This window comes from Lycorma delicatula, chromosome 2 (genome assembly GCF_047948215.1).
Source record: "Lycorma delicatula isolate Av1 chromosome 2, ASM4794821v1, whole genome shotgun sequence".
Lineage (NCBI taxonomy): Eukaryota > Metazoa > Arthropoda > Insecta > Hemiptera > Fulgoridae > Lycorma > Lycorma delicatula.
In genome coordinates this window covers 38380319-38399197 of record NC_134456.1, presented here as the reverse complement: position 1 = coordinate 38399197, position 18879 = coordinate 38380319, and the positions used below count along the sequence as shown (strand labels likewise).

The 18879-nt window shown below is 30.7% G+C and overlaps 1 protein-coding gene across 3 annotated transcripts in view; it reads left to right on the top strand.

The window, feature by feature from the left end:
- Positions 1 to 18879, top strand: part of LOC142318734 (sorting nexin-13-like) — a 95225-nt gene that overhangs the window by 29165 nt on the left and 47181 nt on the right. For all 3 annotated transcript variants that reach the window (XM_075355132.1, XM_075355135.1, XM_075355133.1), the window contains exons 11-14: positions 2202 to 2383; positions 9365 to 9487; positions 14067 to 14259; positions 17138 to 17266. In XM_075355132.1, coding sequence (XP_075211247.1) covers positions 2202 to 2383; positions 9365 to 9487; positions 14067 to 14259; positions 17138 to 17266 — 627 coding nt within the window. The remainder of the gene's footprint in view (positions 1 to 2201; positions 2384 to 9364; positions 9488 to 14066; positions 14260 to 17137; positions 17267 to 18879) is intronic.

Genomic DNA, 18879 nt, shown 5'->3' with positions numbered 1-18879 from the left:
CGGCCATACAGAGGACTCTGGTCTCAACAACCAAACAGAGCGACATAGTGGCAGAAGCGGCGGGAGGAAAGCTGAGCGAACGCTCTGCCATATAGGGATCACCTATGCAATTATCGCACATCGCAAATTCGTATCTCAAATTTTTCGTTGTATGTCGAGGTATAAATTTTAGAAAATTTCATGTTGTATCTCAAAACATTCGTATGTTAGGACATTCGTATCTCAAGGTACCACTGTATTAACAAATTTGTATTTTTTTATTATAACTTGATGATTGTTTTTTATTTCCAACTTTGTTTTTCCAGCACATTATGTAATGGATTTTATGATTTATTATAATTTATATTAATAATAACTTAAAATGTTTTTTAGCCTAGTTTGTTTTTATAGTGCTTAAATCTTTTTTTTGCAAAGTATTCATCAATGAAAAGACAGAAAAAATGGATTCATGGCTTAAGAAATATTTTAAAAATTATGTGTTTTATTCATAATAAAAATAATTTGACTACTTTTCAGCTTTTAATAAAAAAGAAAGTACCCAGTTTTTACTATGTTTTCACATATGTCAACTTTGAGGGCACAAAGCAAACATTTATTTTTGGTTCATATAATTTATGAGCAAAACATTTTCCTTTGGAATACGTATTTCTTCATATTATTTCTAATGTACTGCAAAATTGTAGTTCTCTTATACAAGGGGATTTAGAAGTTTATGAAGATTGTTTAAACATTTTATTTCTGTTCCTTAGACTTATTGTGAAACAATTAAAACATAATTATCCTTAAATAAATAAGGAAGTAAAAAAAAAATTTAGTGCATTCAGAGATTTTTCAGTTAGTGAACATAGAATTTTTTGAAAATGAGAGGTTCTTTTTTTTATTTCTGATAGGGGGAGAGCTAACTCCACATGAGGACAAAGGAAGATAATTCTGAATACTTTTCAGTAAAGTATTTATTCAGTAGATAAAATATGTGGTAATTTTTGCAATAAGTAATTTATATTATATTTATAAGTGTTTTATTAATATCTGGATTAAGTTTATTTTGTATTATTGTGGATTTTTTTATAATCCATTACAAGACCTAAACCTTTTGACCAAATACTCATACAAAAAATAAATAAAACAAAGCATATTACACTTAAAATAAATAAAAAATTGTTTATAAGTTTACCATAAATTTTATATTTCAAAATTAAACCTTTTTTTTGTAGATGATTAATTCATCTCCATAAGCTTTAAGTTTGTGTACTGAATTGAAATAGAAAGGAAACTACTTTGTGGAATATGAAAATTAATTTTAATAAATTACTTTTCTCAAGATAATTGTTTAATTTTTATTATCATCTTATTATTTAATGTAGGGATTTTATAATATTACAGATTTTATAAATTTAAATTGTACAAACAATAATTTTTTAAATGCTAAGAAATATTTTTAAATATGTTAATGAACGTTATTATTGCTTCAAATCTGACTACTCTATGGTATGCTCTTTGCACATTATTGATGGTTATGGTACAAAATGTTTTCAATCTTTGATTTAAAAGTAAAATTTTTTGAATGCACTATAATTTCATCCAGCCTCTCTTTATTATATAATTAATTCAAGGTTGTAGTGCTCAAACCATTCTAATATAAACTGCAGGAACAGAAATAACAATTAAAAAAAAAAATCACTTGAACATTTGAACTTCTTATACAACAGAGCTAGTTTTTTCTTATACTAGAAAAAAGTAAATGTATCTTTACCAAATAATTTTGAAACACTCAGGATCAAAGTTGACTTATATGAAAAATGTAGTAAAAATTAGCTACAACTTTTATTAATAGATGGAGAGAGATTTATTTGTCTTTTTAAAAATATTGAAATCATTAAGAAAAAAACAAGCCTTAAATTTAACTTTTGAGACTTCTCTCTGACATGACACATGGCTTCAAATCCGGGCTTCATCTTAAGTTTTCCCATATAGACATTTTTATCACAGTTCTGATTAATACCATTAATGTAATTATTCTTGTCATAAACATGAGAGGCGGTCAACTATTATAAAATTATTAATGGAAAAAACAATTTGCAAAATACAGTACACTACAGTAATTAATCCATAAAGTTTCACTTTCAGTTTGAGTGTATGATGTAAATGATCACTTTGTAGGATTCCTAAAAATTTTATTTTTCTAAATTTGACATTTTTAGGTTGGCGTGTCTCAGCTGAACAACAGTTGTCAGATATCGCTCTGCAGAAACTCAAATCTGATGATACTGTAGAGAAAGGTGTGGATGCTACTTCCATTGATGAGCCTAATTCTACAGAACAATTATTAGAACGTATGCGAGAAGCAGCTTATAGCATATTTGAAACATATCTTTCTGACAAGGTATATTTATTATCTTAATTATTCTAATATCAACAACATTGATTTAGTAAAAATTTCTAAGTTTTTTTTTTACTTGATTTTTTTTGTTTATTATTTAATATTTTTAAATTAGAAAGGTCATTAGAAATTAGACCTAGAATCATACTAATTGTAACTTGATCAAAGACAAAATATGGGAGAATAGAACAAGAGGTTTGTAGCGTTTCTATAGAGGAAAACTATCCATTTTATATAAAAGTGCATTCATATGTATTTATATACATATATTCAGTAACTAATGTTTAAGTAATATTCTTTGGTGAAGAAAATCAATAAAAATACATTAGAAAATTAAGAATTCTGATAATAGCTTCATTAGATAAATCTTGTTTTTCATTTGAAGTTATAGTTATCTAATACTCATAGCAAATTATTTTAGCTTCCTATTCAGTTGATATTTGCTGTGTTAATCATGTGTGAGGATTAATATGAAGTCCACTCCTTTTCTTTGAACATCCAATGTTAATCGGCCAGATTTCAACTTTTATTTTAATTCTGTCAGTATAATATTATCTAAATAAAACAAGGATTTTATTGTGTAATATAAAAAGTAAATATTTAGAACAATTGGTCCTATTGTGGTAGATCTAATACATGTATATCTGTGTAATATTTCTTAATGCAAAAAGTAAAAAGGTTTTGTTAGGAAACTGAAATCAAAGAATGGTACTTAAATAAAGTTTGTGGAAAATAAGTAAATAATGACAGACTTTCAATCAAATTTTGCAATTTTTCTTATGATGCTAGCGTACTTGTCAGTGAAAAGAGACTGAAATTGTGGCTAAGTAAATTTTTATTTCTGTATTCTTTATATTCAGAATTTGAGATTTTTTTTTAAGTGTATAAATTTTGTAGCTTTTTTAAAGTTTACAAAATGGCTTTAATATAACTACAATCCTTACAAAATAAATATTCATTAAACCACAGTTCCCACAGGCAGTAAATGTCAGGAAATATAGACTTAGTCAGGAATTTTTAGGAAAAAGTCAGGAAAAAGTGCAAAAATTTTCAGAGAATTACATTTTTAGAGATGGCTTTTCTATTAAAAATCTCTTCTTGTAGAAAATTTGCACAAAGAGATAATAATTTATCAACAAAAAGTTTTTATACAATTGTAGATGCTGGGAGCAAGGAGATGATGAGCTCCCCACTGCAGTGGGGAGCTCTAGAAGATGATATGAAGAATGATTTGAAAAAAGAAAAAACTTCTCTCAAAAAGAACAAAATCCGCTGAAAAGGAAAATACAAGCAGAAATTAAAAAACTGGAGGAAGAAAGGAAAAAGTTGAGAGTTGCAATCTTGGCAGAAGAAGAACAAATAGCTGTCAAAATTAAACTTTTATAAAAGGGTAAACCATTGGGAATTAAAGATATTGAAGAAAACTTGCTCTATGTTTTATACATACATAATAATATGTATGTAATGAGATCTTACATTATTATTATTATTATTATTTATTTTATTTTTTGGTGTATGTTAGAATAACAATGATAAAATACTTTTCAAGTAAATGTTAATATTTTTTGTTTTCAGTTTAAAATTAGGTATTCTGTTCTAATTTTCGTATCTGCATTACATTTAGTCACAGTGGTTTTAGTTTTCCTTTAAGTTATGATCATACATACATTCTTTGTTAAATTGAAATCTGCCTTTCTTTGCATTTTTATGCAAACCAAGTTATTAAATATTGCTTTTTGTTTACTTTGCAAAATAATGTAGGCTAGTTTTTGTAAAAATAAAATGAAGAAATCTTAAGTGCAAGCCAATTATATTTTTAAAAATTGCTTTAGTTAGTTTCTGTTTTTTATCTGTGTTACTTTTAGTTACCATGATGTTCAATTTTATGCCAGAAACTTATTAAATATTGTTGTTTTTTATTTTATTTTGCAATGTAATTTACTGAAACAATTTATCTCAAAAAATAGCCTAATTGTAAATGTAAATTGTAAAAAAATAATTAAAAAATTAACTTTAAAAATGAATGTAATAATAAATAATAAAATGAGACGTGAGTTGGGCAGCTATGATGATGGAGACTGGAAAAAAAAATTTATATATATTGCAGAGTAAATAGCAGTAGCATAACATTATGAGACAGGAAATTTTTACTAAATTGGTTAGGAAAAGAGAATTATAAAGTTCAATGGGAACCCTGTTAAACAAATACCTGAAGATCTGGATATAACTTTAATTAAGAACCTTATTCCTATGTAAAATATATAAAATTATGAAGATTTTTTTAATATTTTACTGCTGGAGGGAGTAATGTGTTGGGATAATTTTGTACGCATATATGTTGTCGTGTAGGCACTGGACACTTGTAACTTTAGGCATTATCTCAGTGAAAAACCAGGATTTTTCAAAATCAAGTGTGGTTTTATTTATTTATTTTCTTTTTTAATTAATAATAGCAATAAAAGTAAGTTATTAAAGTAAAAATTAAGTGAAGTTAAATAAAATAATTCCTAAAAACTATATCAGTTCCTCAGACTGTCTGATGGATTGCGTTATTATAAACAACAAGACATAGGTTTTTTTTTTTACAGAAAAATAAGCAGAAATATCTTAATACACTCAGATTTTGCAATTTCACAATTACTTTACCTTGCTTGAACTGAATACACTTTTATTAAAATATTTATGAGTTTTATTTTAGAGTAGAACAAATACACAAGAAGATGTATTATGCACATTGTTGCTACTCCTTAGAGAAAAAGTGATTTAAGATAAATCTAATTGAAACATTGGAATCAGTTATTTACTTCGTATTTATTTAGTTCTGTGGATAAAGCAAAAAGTAATATATCTCTTTTAAACAAATTATAAATATTGTAGGAGAGGAATATTCAAATAATTTTTTTTTAAGTTTTCATTATATCTATATTTAAATATTGTATTGTGTGTGTGTGTGTATGTGTGTGCAGTAGCGAACAAATTTATCTGGATAAAGGGATTTTTCATCTGTTTTCAGGGAATTTTCATTCTGTGGCAGACTGCTTGCCGTTTGATGTAATGGCTTTTGTGCTTTTATAATTCATTGTAAATTAGTTTTTGGTGACCTTGTGAGTCTCTGTTATAAGTTTGTTATTCGTTTCTAGTTAATACAATGGATATAACCCCATGAAAGCAGTAAAAAATTGTTGCTCTGTCTCAACACACACAAATGACTCAAATACAGATTGCTGGAGAGTGTAGTGTGGGGGTTACGTACTGTAAATGAAATTGTGAAAAGGTTTAGAGAAACAAGTTCTGTCTCTCCAAAGAAAAAAGGAAAATGTGGATGGAAAAAGAAAATCACACCTACACAGGATTGATTACTAATAAGAAAAAGCAAAATCCACGATTTTCAGCTGTTGACCTTAATAGGGACTTGAGAGACAGTGAAACTAATGTTTCTCATATGACAGTTCATAGAAGATTGTTGGCAGTGGGAAGGATTGCTCAGAAACCTAAAAAGAAGCAGTTACTGACACAAGTTATGAAGACAAAAAGACTTCAATGGCCAAAGGAACATAAAGAATGGATTCAAGAGTTTCCACAAGAATGTGGAAAAAGTTATTTTTTCACATGAGACATTTCTTTTCCAAGGGGAGAGAGTAGCCTACATTTGTAAGCCAGCAGATGAAAAGACTACTTAACCAGCAAACCTGCAAGAAGCTCCCAAAAACCCAGCCAAAAAGATGTTTTGGGGATGTTTTACACATGAAGGGCCAGGAGCACTTATGCCTGTGGATGGGATGATGAAATCAGACCAATACATTAACATATGCCAAAGAAAGATAGTCCCACTAATGCAGAAAAACCCAAAACTCATTTTCCAACAAGATCTTGCACCATGTCACACGTCAAAGAAAGCAAAAGAGTACTTCAAAAACCAAAAACTTTGAGTAGTCTCATGGCCAGGGAAACTCCCCTAACCTGAACCCATTGAAAATTTATGGGCCATACTAAAAAGAAAACTTGGGAAAATGAATTGTAGCATAAAAACTGACCTTATTAGTTCAGTGATACAGGTTTGGTTTCAAGATGAAGAAATCAAAAATCTACCATAATGGAATCAATATCAAAGAGGATTAATGAGAATAAAAAACAAAGGACACACAAGCAATTAAATTTGAGTAGGATTGACTATTAAACATTTTTTCTTTTAAAAATAAAATTTTCTATTAAAAATGCTGTGTTCAGATTAATTTGTTTGCCACTGTATAAAAAAAAATTTGATAAATTATATGCATATATTATATTTATCAAGAAATATATACACATAGACTGTATATGAGGATGATGTACATGGTGGGTTGTAGGGGTTGTTAACAATGGTATTACGAACAAAGGAAAATATGACATTTTAAATTTACATCATTCCACTAATGGTAGTAAAGTTGTGTTGTTCATACAAGTTTTGTGGTTATTAATATTATTTTACGTTTTCTAAAATTTAAGTTCTTTCATGTTTATTTGATGTAGAAAACTGTGTACTGACTGATGATGTGGAATCCTGAGAAAGTCGACTATTGGTATTAGTTTTTATGTGTTACTGTGTTTTGGTGGTTAAGTTGTTAATATTGAAAAAAAAATATATATATATATATGCATAATAATATCCCCATCACTAATGGTTATTTGCATTTCCCATCATGGTGAGGGGATACTTAGCCAGTCATGGTTCTCTTTGCTCGCCCTTTGGATCCAACTGTGTTCATTAAAATTAATGATAATAATTGTTAAAAAAAAACTAATGCTTCTGAAAATAATAATGATAAATAAAAATTAAAGCCTGTTCAATTTATAAAAAATACTAGTGTATTTTAATTTCTTTATACCTAAGAATGATCAAGAGTGTGGGTTTTAAAACAGTTTGACTCCATTTTAAAAATATTAGTTATGACTGGTTAATCGTACAAAGTACGGGTAAAAATGTATTCTGCCCGGTTCTTAGCATTACCCAACACCATTAGAAGGTAACCGTACTTCATTCCTCTTTTTTTAAAATTAATTTTATGTTCTTTAGTCTAGTAACTGGAGGTAGTTGCAACCCGTCATGTTGCACATATAGTAACAGTGGCTGTGTTGGTTGAGCTGTTGTGAGAGTTGTGTGCTGTACACCGTTGACCACCACTTAAAAAACTGAAATTCAAAAAACAAAAAATGGTTTATGGATATTTATCTAAAGAATATTTGCATGCCTAATCTTGTGAATATCTTGTTTAATAGGAAATGGGGAAAATTTCCAATCATTGTTCAGAATTTTTTTACCTTTCTTCACCCTCTTTTAAGGTAGAATTTTGAAAATCTAGAAATTGGGTTTTAGATATTTATATGGAAATTACATATACCAAATATCAAGTTGATATCTTCATTTATTACTGAGAAATTCATAAACATAGGCGGGTTTCAAAATAAAAAATTAAAAATCCATTAAACTCAGATTTTCAAAAGATCTAGAAATTTGTTTTTAGATACTCACATTAAGATTACACTCACTAAAAATCAAATTTATATCTTTATTTCTTACCAAAAAATTATAAAATCAGTAAATGACACTTGTTCAACAGTGAACCCTTTAAATTTGGAATTACAAAAAAGTTAATGTGCACTTACACTGTAAGAAGAAGATGTTTACAATTTTTTTATCAATTTATCTTCAGCAGTTTTTGCTGGGCAAAAACTTTTGATTCATTGATGAATCAATCAGTCAGGACAGGTTGCTTCACAGGTTCTTTTTGAAAATTCAAATAATTCATCAACAATTGACCACTGTGCTAATTAAATTCAAAAAACAACAACTTAACCACCAAACAAAGTAACAGAAAACCTAAAAAGAAAAACTAATACCAATAGTCGACTTTCACAAGATTCTGCATCAGTCTACACAATCAATTCTATAATTATGTCAACAATAACAGAAGAAATAAAGACTTAAAAATTTAGAAAATATAAATACTAAAAACGATTAAATTTGTAACACCACAACTCCACTACCATTACTGGAATGATGTAAATTTAAAACATCACATATCTATGTTCAAACATTATCATCAAATACGTTCATCATTTCATACTTTTGGAAAACAAACAAGTTTTGTAAAAATACTTACTACGAGAAAATAGCACAGAGATTAGTAATAGTTTTTCCTTAGAATACAATTATACAAATAAAATAATACAAAAAATTATTAATGTATATGTATTATTAAAAATAAATGTAAAAAAGCTTATAAACCAAATAACCATATTATAAAATATTTAAGGATTAACAATAATAAAAATGATGAAAAGGACTTAAGGGTAATATATAAAGTTAAATGTAATGAACGTAATAAAATGCACATTGATAAAACTAACAGATCTTTTAAAAAAAGGCTTATGGAACATTACAGTGCTTATAGAAACAGGAAGAGACATGTTTCTAATGTGGCTGACCATTTGTTGCAATGTATGCTTAATATTACTGATAATAAAAACAATTTAGAAATTTTAATCACAATAAAAAATGAATATACTTGAAAAGTATTATATTTATAAATTGAAAGAAAAGTATGAAATTATGAGCCAACAGATTGTATTTGAAGATGAAGTTTCAGTTAAAAACATAATGTGTTGTAGCAGTTGGCAACATTGTTACGAACATACATGTGTAATCTCTTAAATTTGCATGATTCTAATTATGTAGTGGAGTTCTGTTACAAATTTAGTAGTTTTTAATTTTTCTAAATTTTTAAGTTTTTATTTATTTTATTTTTTGTTATTTGTTGGTGTAATTATAGAATTATGTACTGACTTGTTGAAAAAAAAAAAATATATATATATATATCTGAAATCTGAATGTCTTTAAAAGATAGTATTATTTGTTACAATCTTGACAGTCAGAGCCAGCAACTCTTTAACAACTTTTTGTTTGTTTTATATGACATTTTAATTGATTTTTTTATGTATTTACAGGCCTCACCAAGGTTAAAAATTGATGAATCATTAGTAAAAAAACTATTGTTAAGAATAAGAACTGAGATACCAAATGAAACATGGTTTGATGATGTGCAGGCAGCTGTATATGAAAAACTTCAGGTATAATTGGTTGTTAAGGGAGATATCTTAATAGGATATCTGTCTTATTTTGTATTGTCTTAATTAACTGAAATAAATGGTTATTCTGTGAAATTCACGTTATAATGAGATTTGATTGTTGCACAAGTTTTGTTGTAATTACTGAATTAGAATGTTTAAGCTATTTTCTTTATTCATTAAGGAATATTGCCTCTATCTGTAAATATGTGTTTCTTTACATAAGAGTTAGATATTGCAGTGCTTTTTTAATATGATGTGTAAATATATATGTACGAGGCATATTCATAATGTAAGGGTCGTCAGCTTATATTTAAATATTAGCGAGTCTGAACACAGTTTCATGCATGCAGGGCCATCTATCAGTTATTTACAAAGCCACTGCAGTTGTTGTTTTGATGCTGTAGTTGTTTGCCTACTTGTGAATACAGATCACAATGTCCACGACAGTTGTTTCTCCCGCAAGTTGCGAAGTGCACGCTGTGATTCAATTTTTGTGTGCAAAAGGATCTTCAACTGCTGAAATTCATCGGGAGTTGTGCCTAGTATATGATTGTACAGTAATGAGTGAAAAAAAGGTTGGACAATGGTGTCAAAAGATTTTAAAAATGGCCGCACAAATGTGCATGACAAAAAGCGGAGTAGCAGGCCCAGTATTCAGACTGACGGAATTGTTGAACAAGTGAACCGAAAACTGTGATGTGATCAATGATTGACAATTAGTGCTCTGGCTGATAAATTTCTGCATGTTGGACGTATCTCTATCTACATGACTGTCACAGAAAAGCTCAGAGATCACAGATTGTACGTAAGGTGGGTACTGAAAATGCTCACCGATCAACACAAAGAGCAAAGAATTTGCAGTGGATGAGTGTTTTTGGACCGCTATCGGTAAGATGGAGATGATTTGTTTTCCTACATTGTTATGAGCAATGAGACATGGATATCCTACACCAATGCAGTGGTGCAATTCAAGTTCCCCAAATCTGAAAAAATTTAACCAATCTCCTTACTCAAGTCGAAAAAGGTTGGCTACCATTGTTTGGAACAAAAAGGGTGTAATTTTCGTTATTTTCATGGAACATGTATCACAATTACAGCTGACGTGTACTGTGAAATGCTCACCAAACTGACATGCGTGATCCAAAATTGATGACGCAAGAAACAGTTGTCCGGTATAATCCTCCTTCACAACTACACACGTGCTCACACTACTGCCTTAAGGAGATTCAAGATTTTTGTTGGGAACTTTTTGACCACCCTCCATATAGTCCCAACCTTCCACCTAGTGACTATTTCCTCTTCTTGCATTTGAAAAAGTGGCCTGGTGGACAGTGGTTTTAAAACGACAACAAACTCAAAATTGCTGTTATCAACTGGTTCAGTTCCCAAGTGGCGAACCTCTATGCAGAGAGGTTAAAGAAACTGGTACAGTATTATGAAAAATACGTAGAACTGAATGGCAATTATGTGGAAAAGTGAAGTAAATATGTAGTAAAGTAAAACTATAAGTAAAAACCTTTTCTCACAAGTTAATTTTTTTTAATGACCAAACAGCTCTTAATGAATGTGCCTCATACAAGGGCCATTCGGAAAGTTCTTGGTCTGACAAATAAAACACAAGATACTTTAGAATTTCTTTTTAAATTTTCAGACCTAGCAGTTTTATATATTTAAACCTACTCCAAACTTTTTAATAGCTTCAGTATAAAGTAATGTCCTACTCTGTAAAATAAGTAGTAGTCTCATCTTTGACATCATTTGAAGTAAATCTACTGCATGACAAAGCACTTAGAAGCATAGATCATTCAGTTTTGCAGTAACATCCCGAGACATGTGTGCTGACGCATTATTATGATGAAAGAGCACATTCTTTTTGGCCAGATCTTACATTCAGCCTGAACAGCACTCTTCAACCAGTTCAGAAGTAAAGTGTTTATACTCCTTGGTGATGGTCCTTTCTTTTACTAGGTAGTCTCTATGAGCACCACGCTAGAAGAATCCAAACAAACCATAGCTATATTTTTCCTGCAGATGAAACCATTTTTTCGATGCACTTTCACCTACTCCCACTCACTGCTTTGTCTCTGGCATGTAATGGTGAATCAAAGTTTCATATTCTGTTATAAACCATCAAAGAAGCTCTTCAGAATTGCATTTAAATAAATCTAAACACCCTTGAGATGTGTTAAGTCAAAACTGTTTTTGGTTGCTCAGAAAAGAATTTTTAGTAATAGATGTGATACCGAACAAGCAGAAAGCCTTTTCATGCCCAAAACATCATTAAAGTGTAGTATACACAAAACTATTGATGTGTTTGTTATGTCAGCTCACATTCTTCAGTTGGCAATAATTTGATATGGCAATCTGGATTTTTGAAATGATTTTTTCAGTTTTAGCCGTTTTTAGGCATTCTATATATTTATCTTCTTGAATGGATGTACTACCATGTTTAAATTCAGCAGCCTATTATTTTATAATAGACATAACAAAGGGAATCATAGCCTTTAAAGTGGAATCTAACTGCTTTTGTGTGTCTGTTGGGATTAAACCTTTTAAAACACATTACTTTTCAACATCTCAAACTTCAGTTTTACGCATTTTTCAGAAAATGTCAAAAAAAGTTTGTTTTACTCTGTTCCCACAACAAGCCACTTAATGCATGCATCTGAAACTTTGCAGCTTCATGAAAAATATCATAGTCCATACTTTCACCATCTCTGTGTCAGGCTGAGAACTTTCTGAATTGTCCTGATATATTTATGTTTGAATTCATTTTTACTTAAGTTCACTAACAGGTTTTATGTACAATACTTATGAAAAATTTCTTGATTTGTTAATTGCTTATTTTTTCTTCTATAAATAGACATAGAATATTAAGGACTAGAATGATTACCATCTTGTTTGTATGATTTTTACAAGAAATCAAATTATGCAAGACTTCTTTAATAAGAGTTTAAGTTTTTTTTTAATCAAGAGATACTATTTTTTTTGGTCAATGATACTATTTAATTTTGTTACAATTGGTTACAATCTTGGCAGTCAGAGCCAGAAACTCTGTCAGTTTTCATTACTATGACTAATTTTATTTTATTTAACTAAAAATCTTGAACTTCTAAATATTTATTTGCTGATAGAAATATTTACTTAAATTTTAGTATTTGAAATATTTATATTATTCCAGGCATATTCATGAAGTAAGGGCCATTTGGTCATTAAAAAAGATTAACTCATGAGAAAAGGTTTTTAATTACAGTTTTAAATTACTATATATTTACTTCACTTTTCCACATAATCCCCAATCAGTTCTAAGCACTTTTCGTAACACTGCATCAGTTTCTTAAACCCCCCCCCCTCTGTAGAAGTTTGCCACCTGGGAATTGAACCAATTGACAATGGCAGTCTTGAGTTTTCAAGTTGCCATTTTCAACCACCAAGCTACTTTTTCAAATGCAACAAGAGGAAGTAGTCAATTAGGTGCAAGGTTGGGACTATATGAAGGGTGGTCAAAAAGTTACTTATGAAAATCTTGGTTAAGGCAGCAGTGTAAGGATGCATGTTATTGTGAAGGAGGATTATGCCGGACGACAGTTTCCCGCATTGTTGATTTTGGATCGAACATCTCAGTTTGGTGAGCATTTCACAGGACATGTCAGCTGTAATTGTTGATCTACATTCCATGAAAACAACCAAAATGGCATCCTTTTCATCCCAACAAACAGTAGCCATCATTTTTCAACTCGAGTATGGCGATTGCTTAAACTTTTTCAGTTTAGGGAAACTTGAATGGCGCTACTGCATTGACTGTTGTTTTGATTCTGCATTTGTGAGGATATCCATGTCTCATCACCTGTAATAATTGGGAAAACAAATTATCTCTGTCTTGTAGATAGCTGTCCAAAAACACTTGTACATTGCACATTCTTTGCTCTTTGTGTTGGTCGGTGAGCATTTTTGGTACCCATCTTGCGCACAATCTGTGATATCCGAACTTTTCTGTGACAGTCGTGTAGATAGAGGTGCATCCAACATGCAGAAATTCATCAGCCAGAGCACTAATCGTCAATCATTGATCACTTTACAGTTTTCGGTTTACTAGTTTTTTTAATCTTGTCAGGCTGAATACTGGGCCTGTCACTCCGCTCTTCATCATGCACATTTTTGTGGCCATTTTTAAAGTCTCAACATCATTGTTTAACCTTTCCTTCAATCATTACTGTAGGTCCATACACTAGGCACGACTCCCGATTAATTTCAGCAGCTGAAGATCATTTTGCATACAAAAATCGAATAACAGTGCGCACTTTACAACTGGTGGGAGAAACAATTGTCACATACATTGCGATCTGCTTTCACCGGTAGGCAAACAACTACTGAATCAAAACAACAACTGCAGTAAATAGCCAATAGATGGTTCTGCATGTGTGAGACTGTGTTCAGACCCGCTAATATTTAAATATAAGCCGATGGCCCTTATGGAATATGCCTCACATTTAATACTTAGATTTCAGACACTTAGTAATCAATTTACTTAATGTAAATATTTCATATTATGAATAAAATAATTTAATATATTTTTCAGACTGAGGAAAGATTTCTGGCTGGTTTCCGGAAAAATGTACTTTATGTTAAATTACTGGCAGAATTAGAACTTTTAAAGGAACATGAACCTGGTTCAAAGAGTGATGAAGAAGATACTGGTTCATTAGAAGAAAATAGCATAGGATCTGAGACTGCAAGCATTTCTTCACTTACATTAGATGCTGCTAGAGAAGGTAATTTGTTAGTTTTATATATTTAGCTTAAAAATAGAGTTTCAAAATGTGTATTAATTTATTTACATTAACTTGGTAGTATCAAGTGCAAGAATGGATTTGAGAAGAATGGCAATATGATTGCCTAATTTTGTATTTATTAAATAAATGCCCTATTAAGTTTAGTAACAGAACTCAGCAACTGATGTTTTATGATCCTTTTTCAAGCAGAAATTCTGAGACACTTAAATCCATATGATACAAAGACTGAAAGATATGTGTCAATTGGTGTGTTCTGTTTTATTACTCATTTTGGTGGTTTATTTATTATTATTTATTCTGATAATAAATAAAATAGAGTGGATATGTTAAAGTGCATAGATGCGTATGAGTGTTTTGGTGTAGTGAATGTAATAAATTTAAAAAAATACTTTATAATGATGATATATGCTTGTCATAAAAATCTTTTTTATAATGGTGACCTTTTTCAGTGACCATACAAAGTACATTGAACTGATCAAGAGCTTGCCTGACTAACTTATATTTATTTATCTAACATAATTCAATATTTGTTAGAGTTGGGAAAGAAATACTGAAATGGTTTGAGCATCTGAAGAGAATGTAGGATGGGAAGCTATCTTATGTAATTTTTTTAAGTTAAGGAGAAAGGCAGTAGACATAGAGGGACACCCAGAAAGAGATGATATCAACTCTCACGTGATTGAAAAATTGGAAGAGAAGTTTATGAAGTGAAAGCCATGATAGAGACATAGTTTTCATTTTGAAGAATGAGTAAAGACATACAGTTAAAGACCTAATTTCAAAGAATCCTGGAAAATGGGAACAGAGAAAACAAGTTGAGAAAAATGTAAATATTAGATAAATCATTAGATTAGCAGTAGTATCTGAGGATAAATCATAAATATAAGCCTGGATTCTGTTATTTAATTATTAATATAAAAAAGTGAGGTCATGGCTTTAATAAACTTGAAACAAGCAATAATTAAAAATATTCATTTGGTATTTACAACCAAACATTAGTTTCATATTCTATTATTGTAGAAATCTCCCACTAATTTGTTAGCAATTCAGTAAAAGCTTTTTTGATCTCATCATCATTCCCAAAACAACTTCCTTCTAAAAGTTCTTTTCATTTAGTAAACAAATAATAATCATTGGAAACTGATCTCAGCTGAGTAGTGGATTTTGGCAGGTACTTCTCTCCCAAATTTTTTAAGTTGTGTGAGTAGTATCGCTGATTAAATTTGAATAGAAACATAAAATAAATGACAGTAGGATGCACTGTTGTTTTGTATTGTGCAGAGGAAACAGTTACATCTTTCAAAGTATGAATAAATTTACTGTTTTTCCAGCTGATATGCAGTCTTTTTCAACAGTAAGTGTTTAACTTTCTTTGGTTTTAAAGGTCCTGAATGATGAAAATCCATTAATCCATTAATTAAAAGAAATGGTTGTTCAAACTGATCTTCATCATCAATTGCCAGCATTCAGTTTTCCTTCATTGAACATGATGCACCATTTTCTCTTGCTTTATTCCCTCATAACCTCAAGTGTACTTTTGTATTTAATTATGAATTTCCTCATGGTGATTTTTCTTGCAATTAAAGGCTTGATCATTGTTTTTATTTCATAATTTGTGCTATTTTCTTTTTTCATCACTTGCTTTAAATCCTCCAGGAAAACTAATTATTTATTTACAGTTGTCAAAATTTTCCATAGGTTGATCTAATCCTGTAAGGAATTAAGCAACTGAATTATTATGATCATCTGCATAAGCACTATGTGTAAGCATTGTTTTCTGGATAGCCTTTGTAGATAAGATGATGAAGTCTTGAAAAAAGATTTTTCTGATAATTAATTTAATATGATAATGAGGGATTGAGGGATGTGATTTCTGAACTTTTTGTATCTTTTTTTTAGTGCTTGTTTGACCTCACCGGATCACTTTAGTCAGTTTTCTGATTGCTTTTCTTTGGACTTTATAGACTTGTTTTTGCGAATACCTCTTCATATTATCAGATCTTAATTTTCATCGTTCATCTGTTAACTGCTCAATTTTAGCCTATTTGTCCATTTTAAAACATTTTGTATTTAGAAATTTGTTTATCTGTCGCATTCTCAAATCTCAGTTCAATCTCTTCTAGATCTTTAATTCCCATGATATATCTTCCACCAGATTTCACACTGAGCCTTCTGGTTGTAAGTTGTTTTAATAGCCTATTCTCTGGGATTCTCAAGATGTGGAAAAGAAATGGGAAATTCTGCGCTTTTTCATAGACTGATCATCAGTTCCACGACATTTATATAAACAGTTTCATTTTGGGAATTTTCCACACTGTTGGTTTTATAATCTTTATTGATGTAGATTCTGATCATCCTACATACGGTTTTAATTGTCTGATCACTTTTCCCTTCATTTTTGATTTGTATTAGGGTTTCACAGGCATAGAGTGCTTCTGGTAAAATAACAGCTCATAAGTAATGTCTCATTTTTCCATTTGTAGAAAGACATTTTTTGTTATATGTAGTTTTGTTATAACTAGGGCATTTCTCATTTTAAACGCGCCATTATTCAAATAGGAATTTTTTCTTAGTTTATTATCTGTTATTTCACCCAGATATTTAAATTTTTGCATAGTTTTTATATTTTGATCATTATGACTATCCATCCAGACCAAGTGGAGGTGCAAATTCAGATATTTCCCTTAAACTTCTTTGGCAAAAAGGCATTTCCAAATTCCAAAATCAGTTCCAGACTTTTTGTACTTTTAATCTAATTAATTTTAAACAGAATCAAAGGTATTTATATCTGGCTGTCAGTGTTTTATGTGTAGTTAATTAATTTAATCTCAATCTGTCTTTGCTATTCACTGTTTAGGATCACTTAATGGAGATTATCTGCCTGTATCTCCAGCTGGTCACCAGAGTCATCCTTCAAGTCCAAGTCATGGAACACTTGAATCTAAACAAGGTCCTTTTATACTTGAAGCTGAAATAATTGAAACAGGTAATTTTATTTATTAAGTTGTTTACTTATATTTAGCCAAGTGGTGTTATTTATTTTGCTGAAAATTTTCTGAAATTATTGTTTTAATTGCATTCCTTATTAATTTATAAATTTTGTTGTGTTATTTTTAGTTCATAGAATTTAGGCCACTTTTCATTGTGTGATAATGGGTTAATTATCTGCTTAATACTGTGTTTGTAAATACATTATATCGACACCAAAACTGAAGGAAATTTGTCTTGCCTAAAATTGAACTAAATTCTAGGGCTATTCTGAAATCTCTGTGGTTTACCACATTACATCCTGATGTTACTGAAAAGCAATTCTATACTTGGTGCTTGAACCATTCGTGTACCTCTTTTTTCACCACTTCATTGTCGTCAAACTTCTTGCCACCTGGAAATTCATTGAGCGGATCAAACAAATGAAAATCAGACAGGATGAGGTCTGGACTGTAAGAAAGATGTGGCAACACCTCCCTACTCAATATCTCAAGCATTTCTCCCATTCTCTGAGCGATATGGGGCTGCGTTGTCTTGTAAGAGAATCACACCTTTGAGAGAGTGCCCTGACATTTTCGCCTTATTGCAGGTCTCACTTTTTGATGGAGCATGTTATAATATTACTTGCTGTTCACAGTAGATTGTTCTTCTAAATAGTCACTGAAAATTGGGACTTGCAAGTCTCAGAAGACCATAAACATCACTTTACTGGCTGAAGCTTGAGTTTTGAATTTTTTTCGGTGAGCAAGTTTGAATATTTCCTTGAGTGGAGCAGAAGGTCGAACCCCAGGAAACATGGTGGGCATTGTAGTCACCTACTACTAACGATGGAGATGGTATTTGTGTGAGGAGATTTGAGATATCCAGAGCACTAAACTCAGTGTTCGGTGAGAGATACAGATTGCAGATATGTAACTTGAAGGGGACAGAGATCTTTGCTGCAACAGCAGGAATGAGAGCGGTCAGTTGAATCCTTGTAGCCGATACCTCATTCTTCATGAAAATCGCCACTCCACCACTCTCTCTGCTGTCTACTATACAGTCGTATCTCTCACAGAAGTATCCTCCGAGTGCTATTGGGTCATGTTGTAGAAGATGAGTTTCCTGGAAACACATGATTATCGGATCATGTACGTGTGCCAGTACTCCAATATCTTCAATGCGAGACCGAAGACCTCTAACATTCCACTGAATAATGTTCATAAGGGTAAAAAAAAATAAATAAATATACTTAGGAAACCATATAAAATTTAGTTGTATGTGATTCGGTTTTTCTTTTTCGTATACTTTATTTTAGATAACTTCGACGCCCTTGGGTCGGGAGGTTCTTCAACCATATCCTCCAGTATATGGGTTGATGGTAGAGGAGACTTATTAGAATGGGATGCCGCTATTGACATCCCAGAGGGGGTGGTTATGTGGGTTCCCTTTACGGGGAGCTTATTAGTTGGCTTACTGCCAGCTGTGATATTCTCTGCCCATACTGGTGTAGGACTTTGGGCGCAGGAACTTTCATATGGACCACACTGTTGGATTCATTTACTGCGACGTAAGACTTTTTATTCATCTTTGTCAGCTCTGAAATAGTGGCTGTAAGCAAAGCAACTTGAT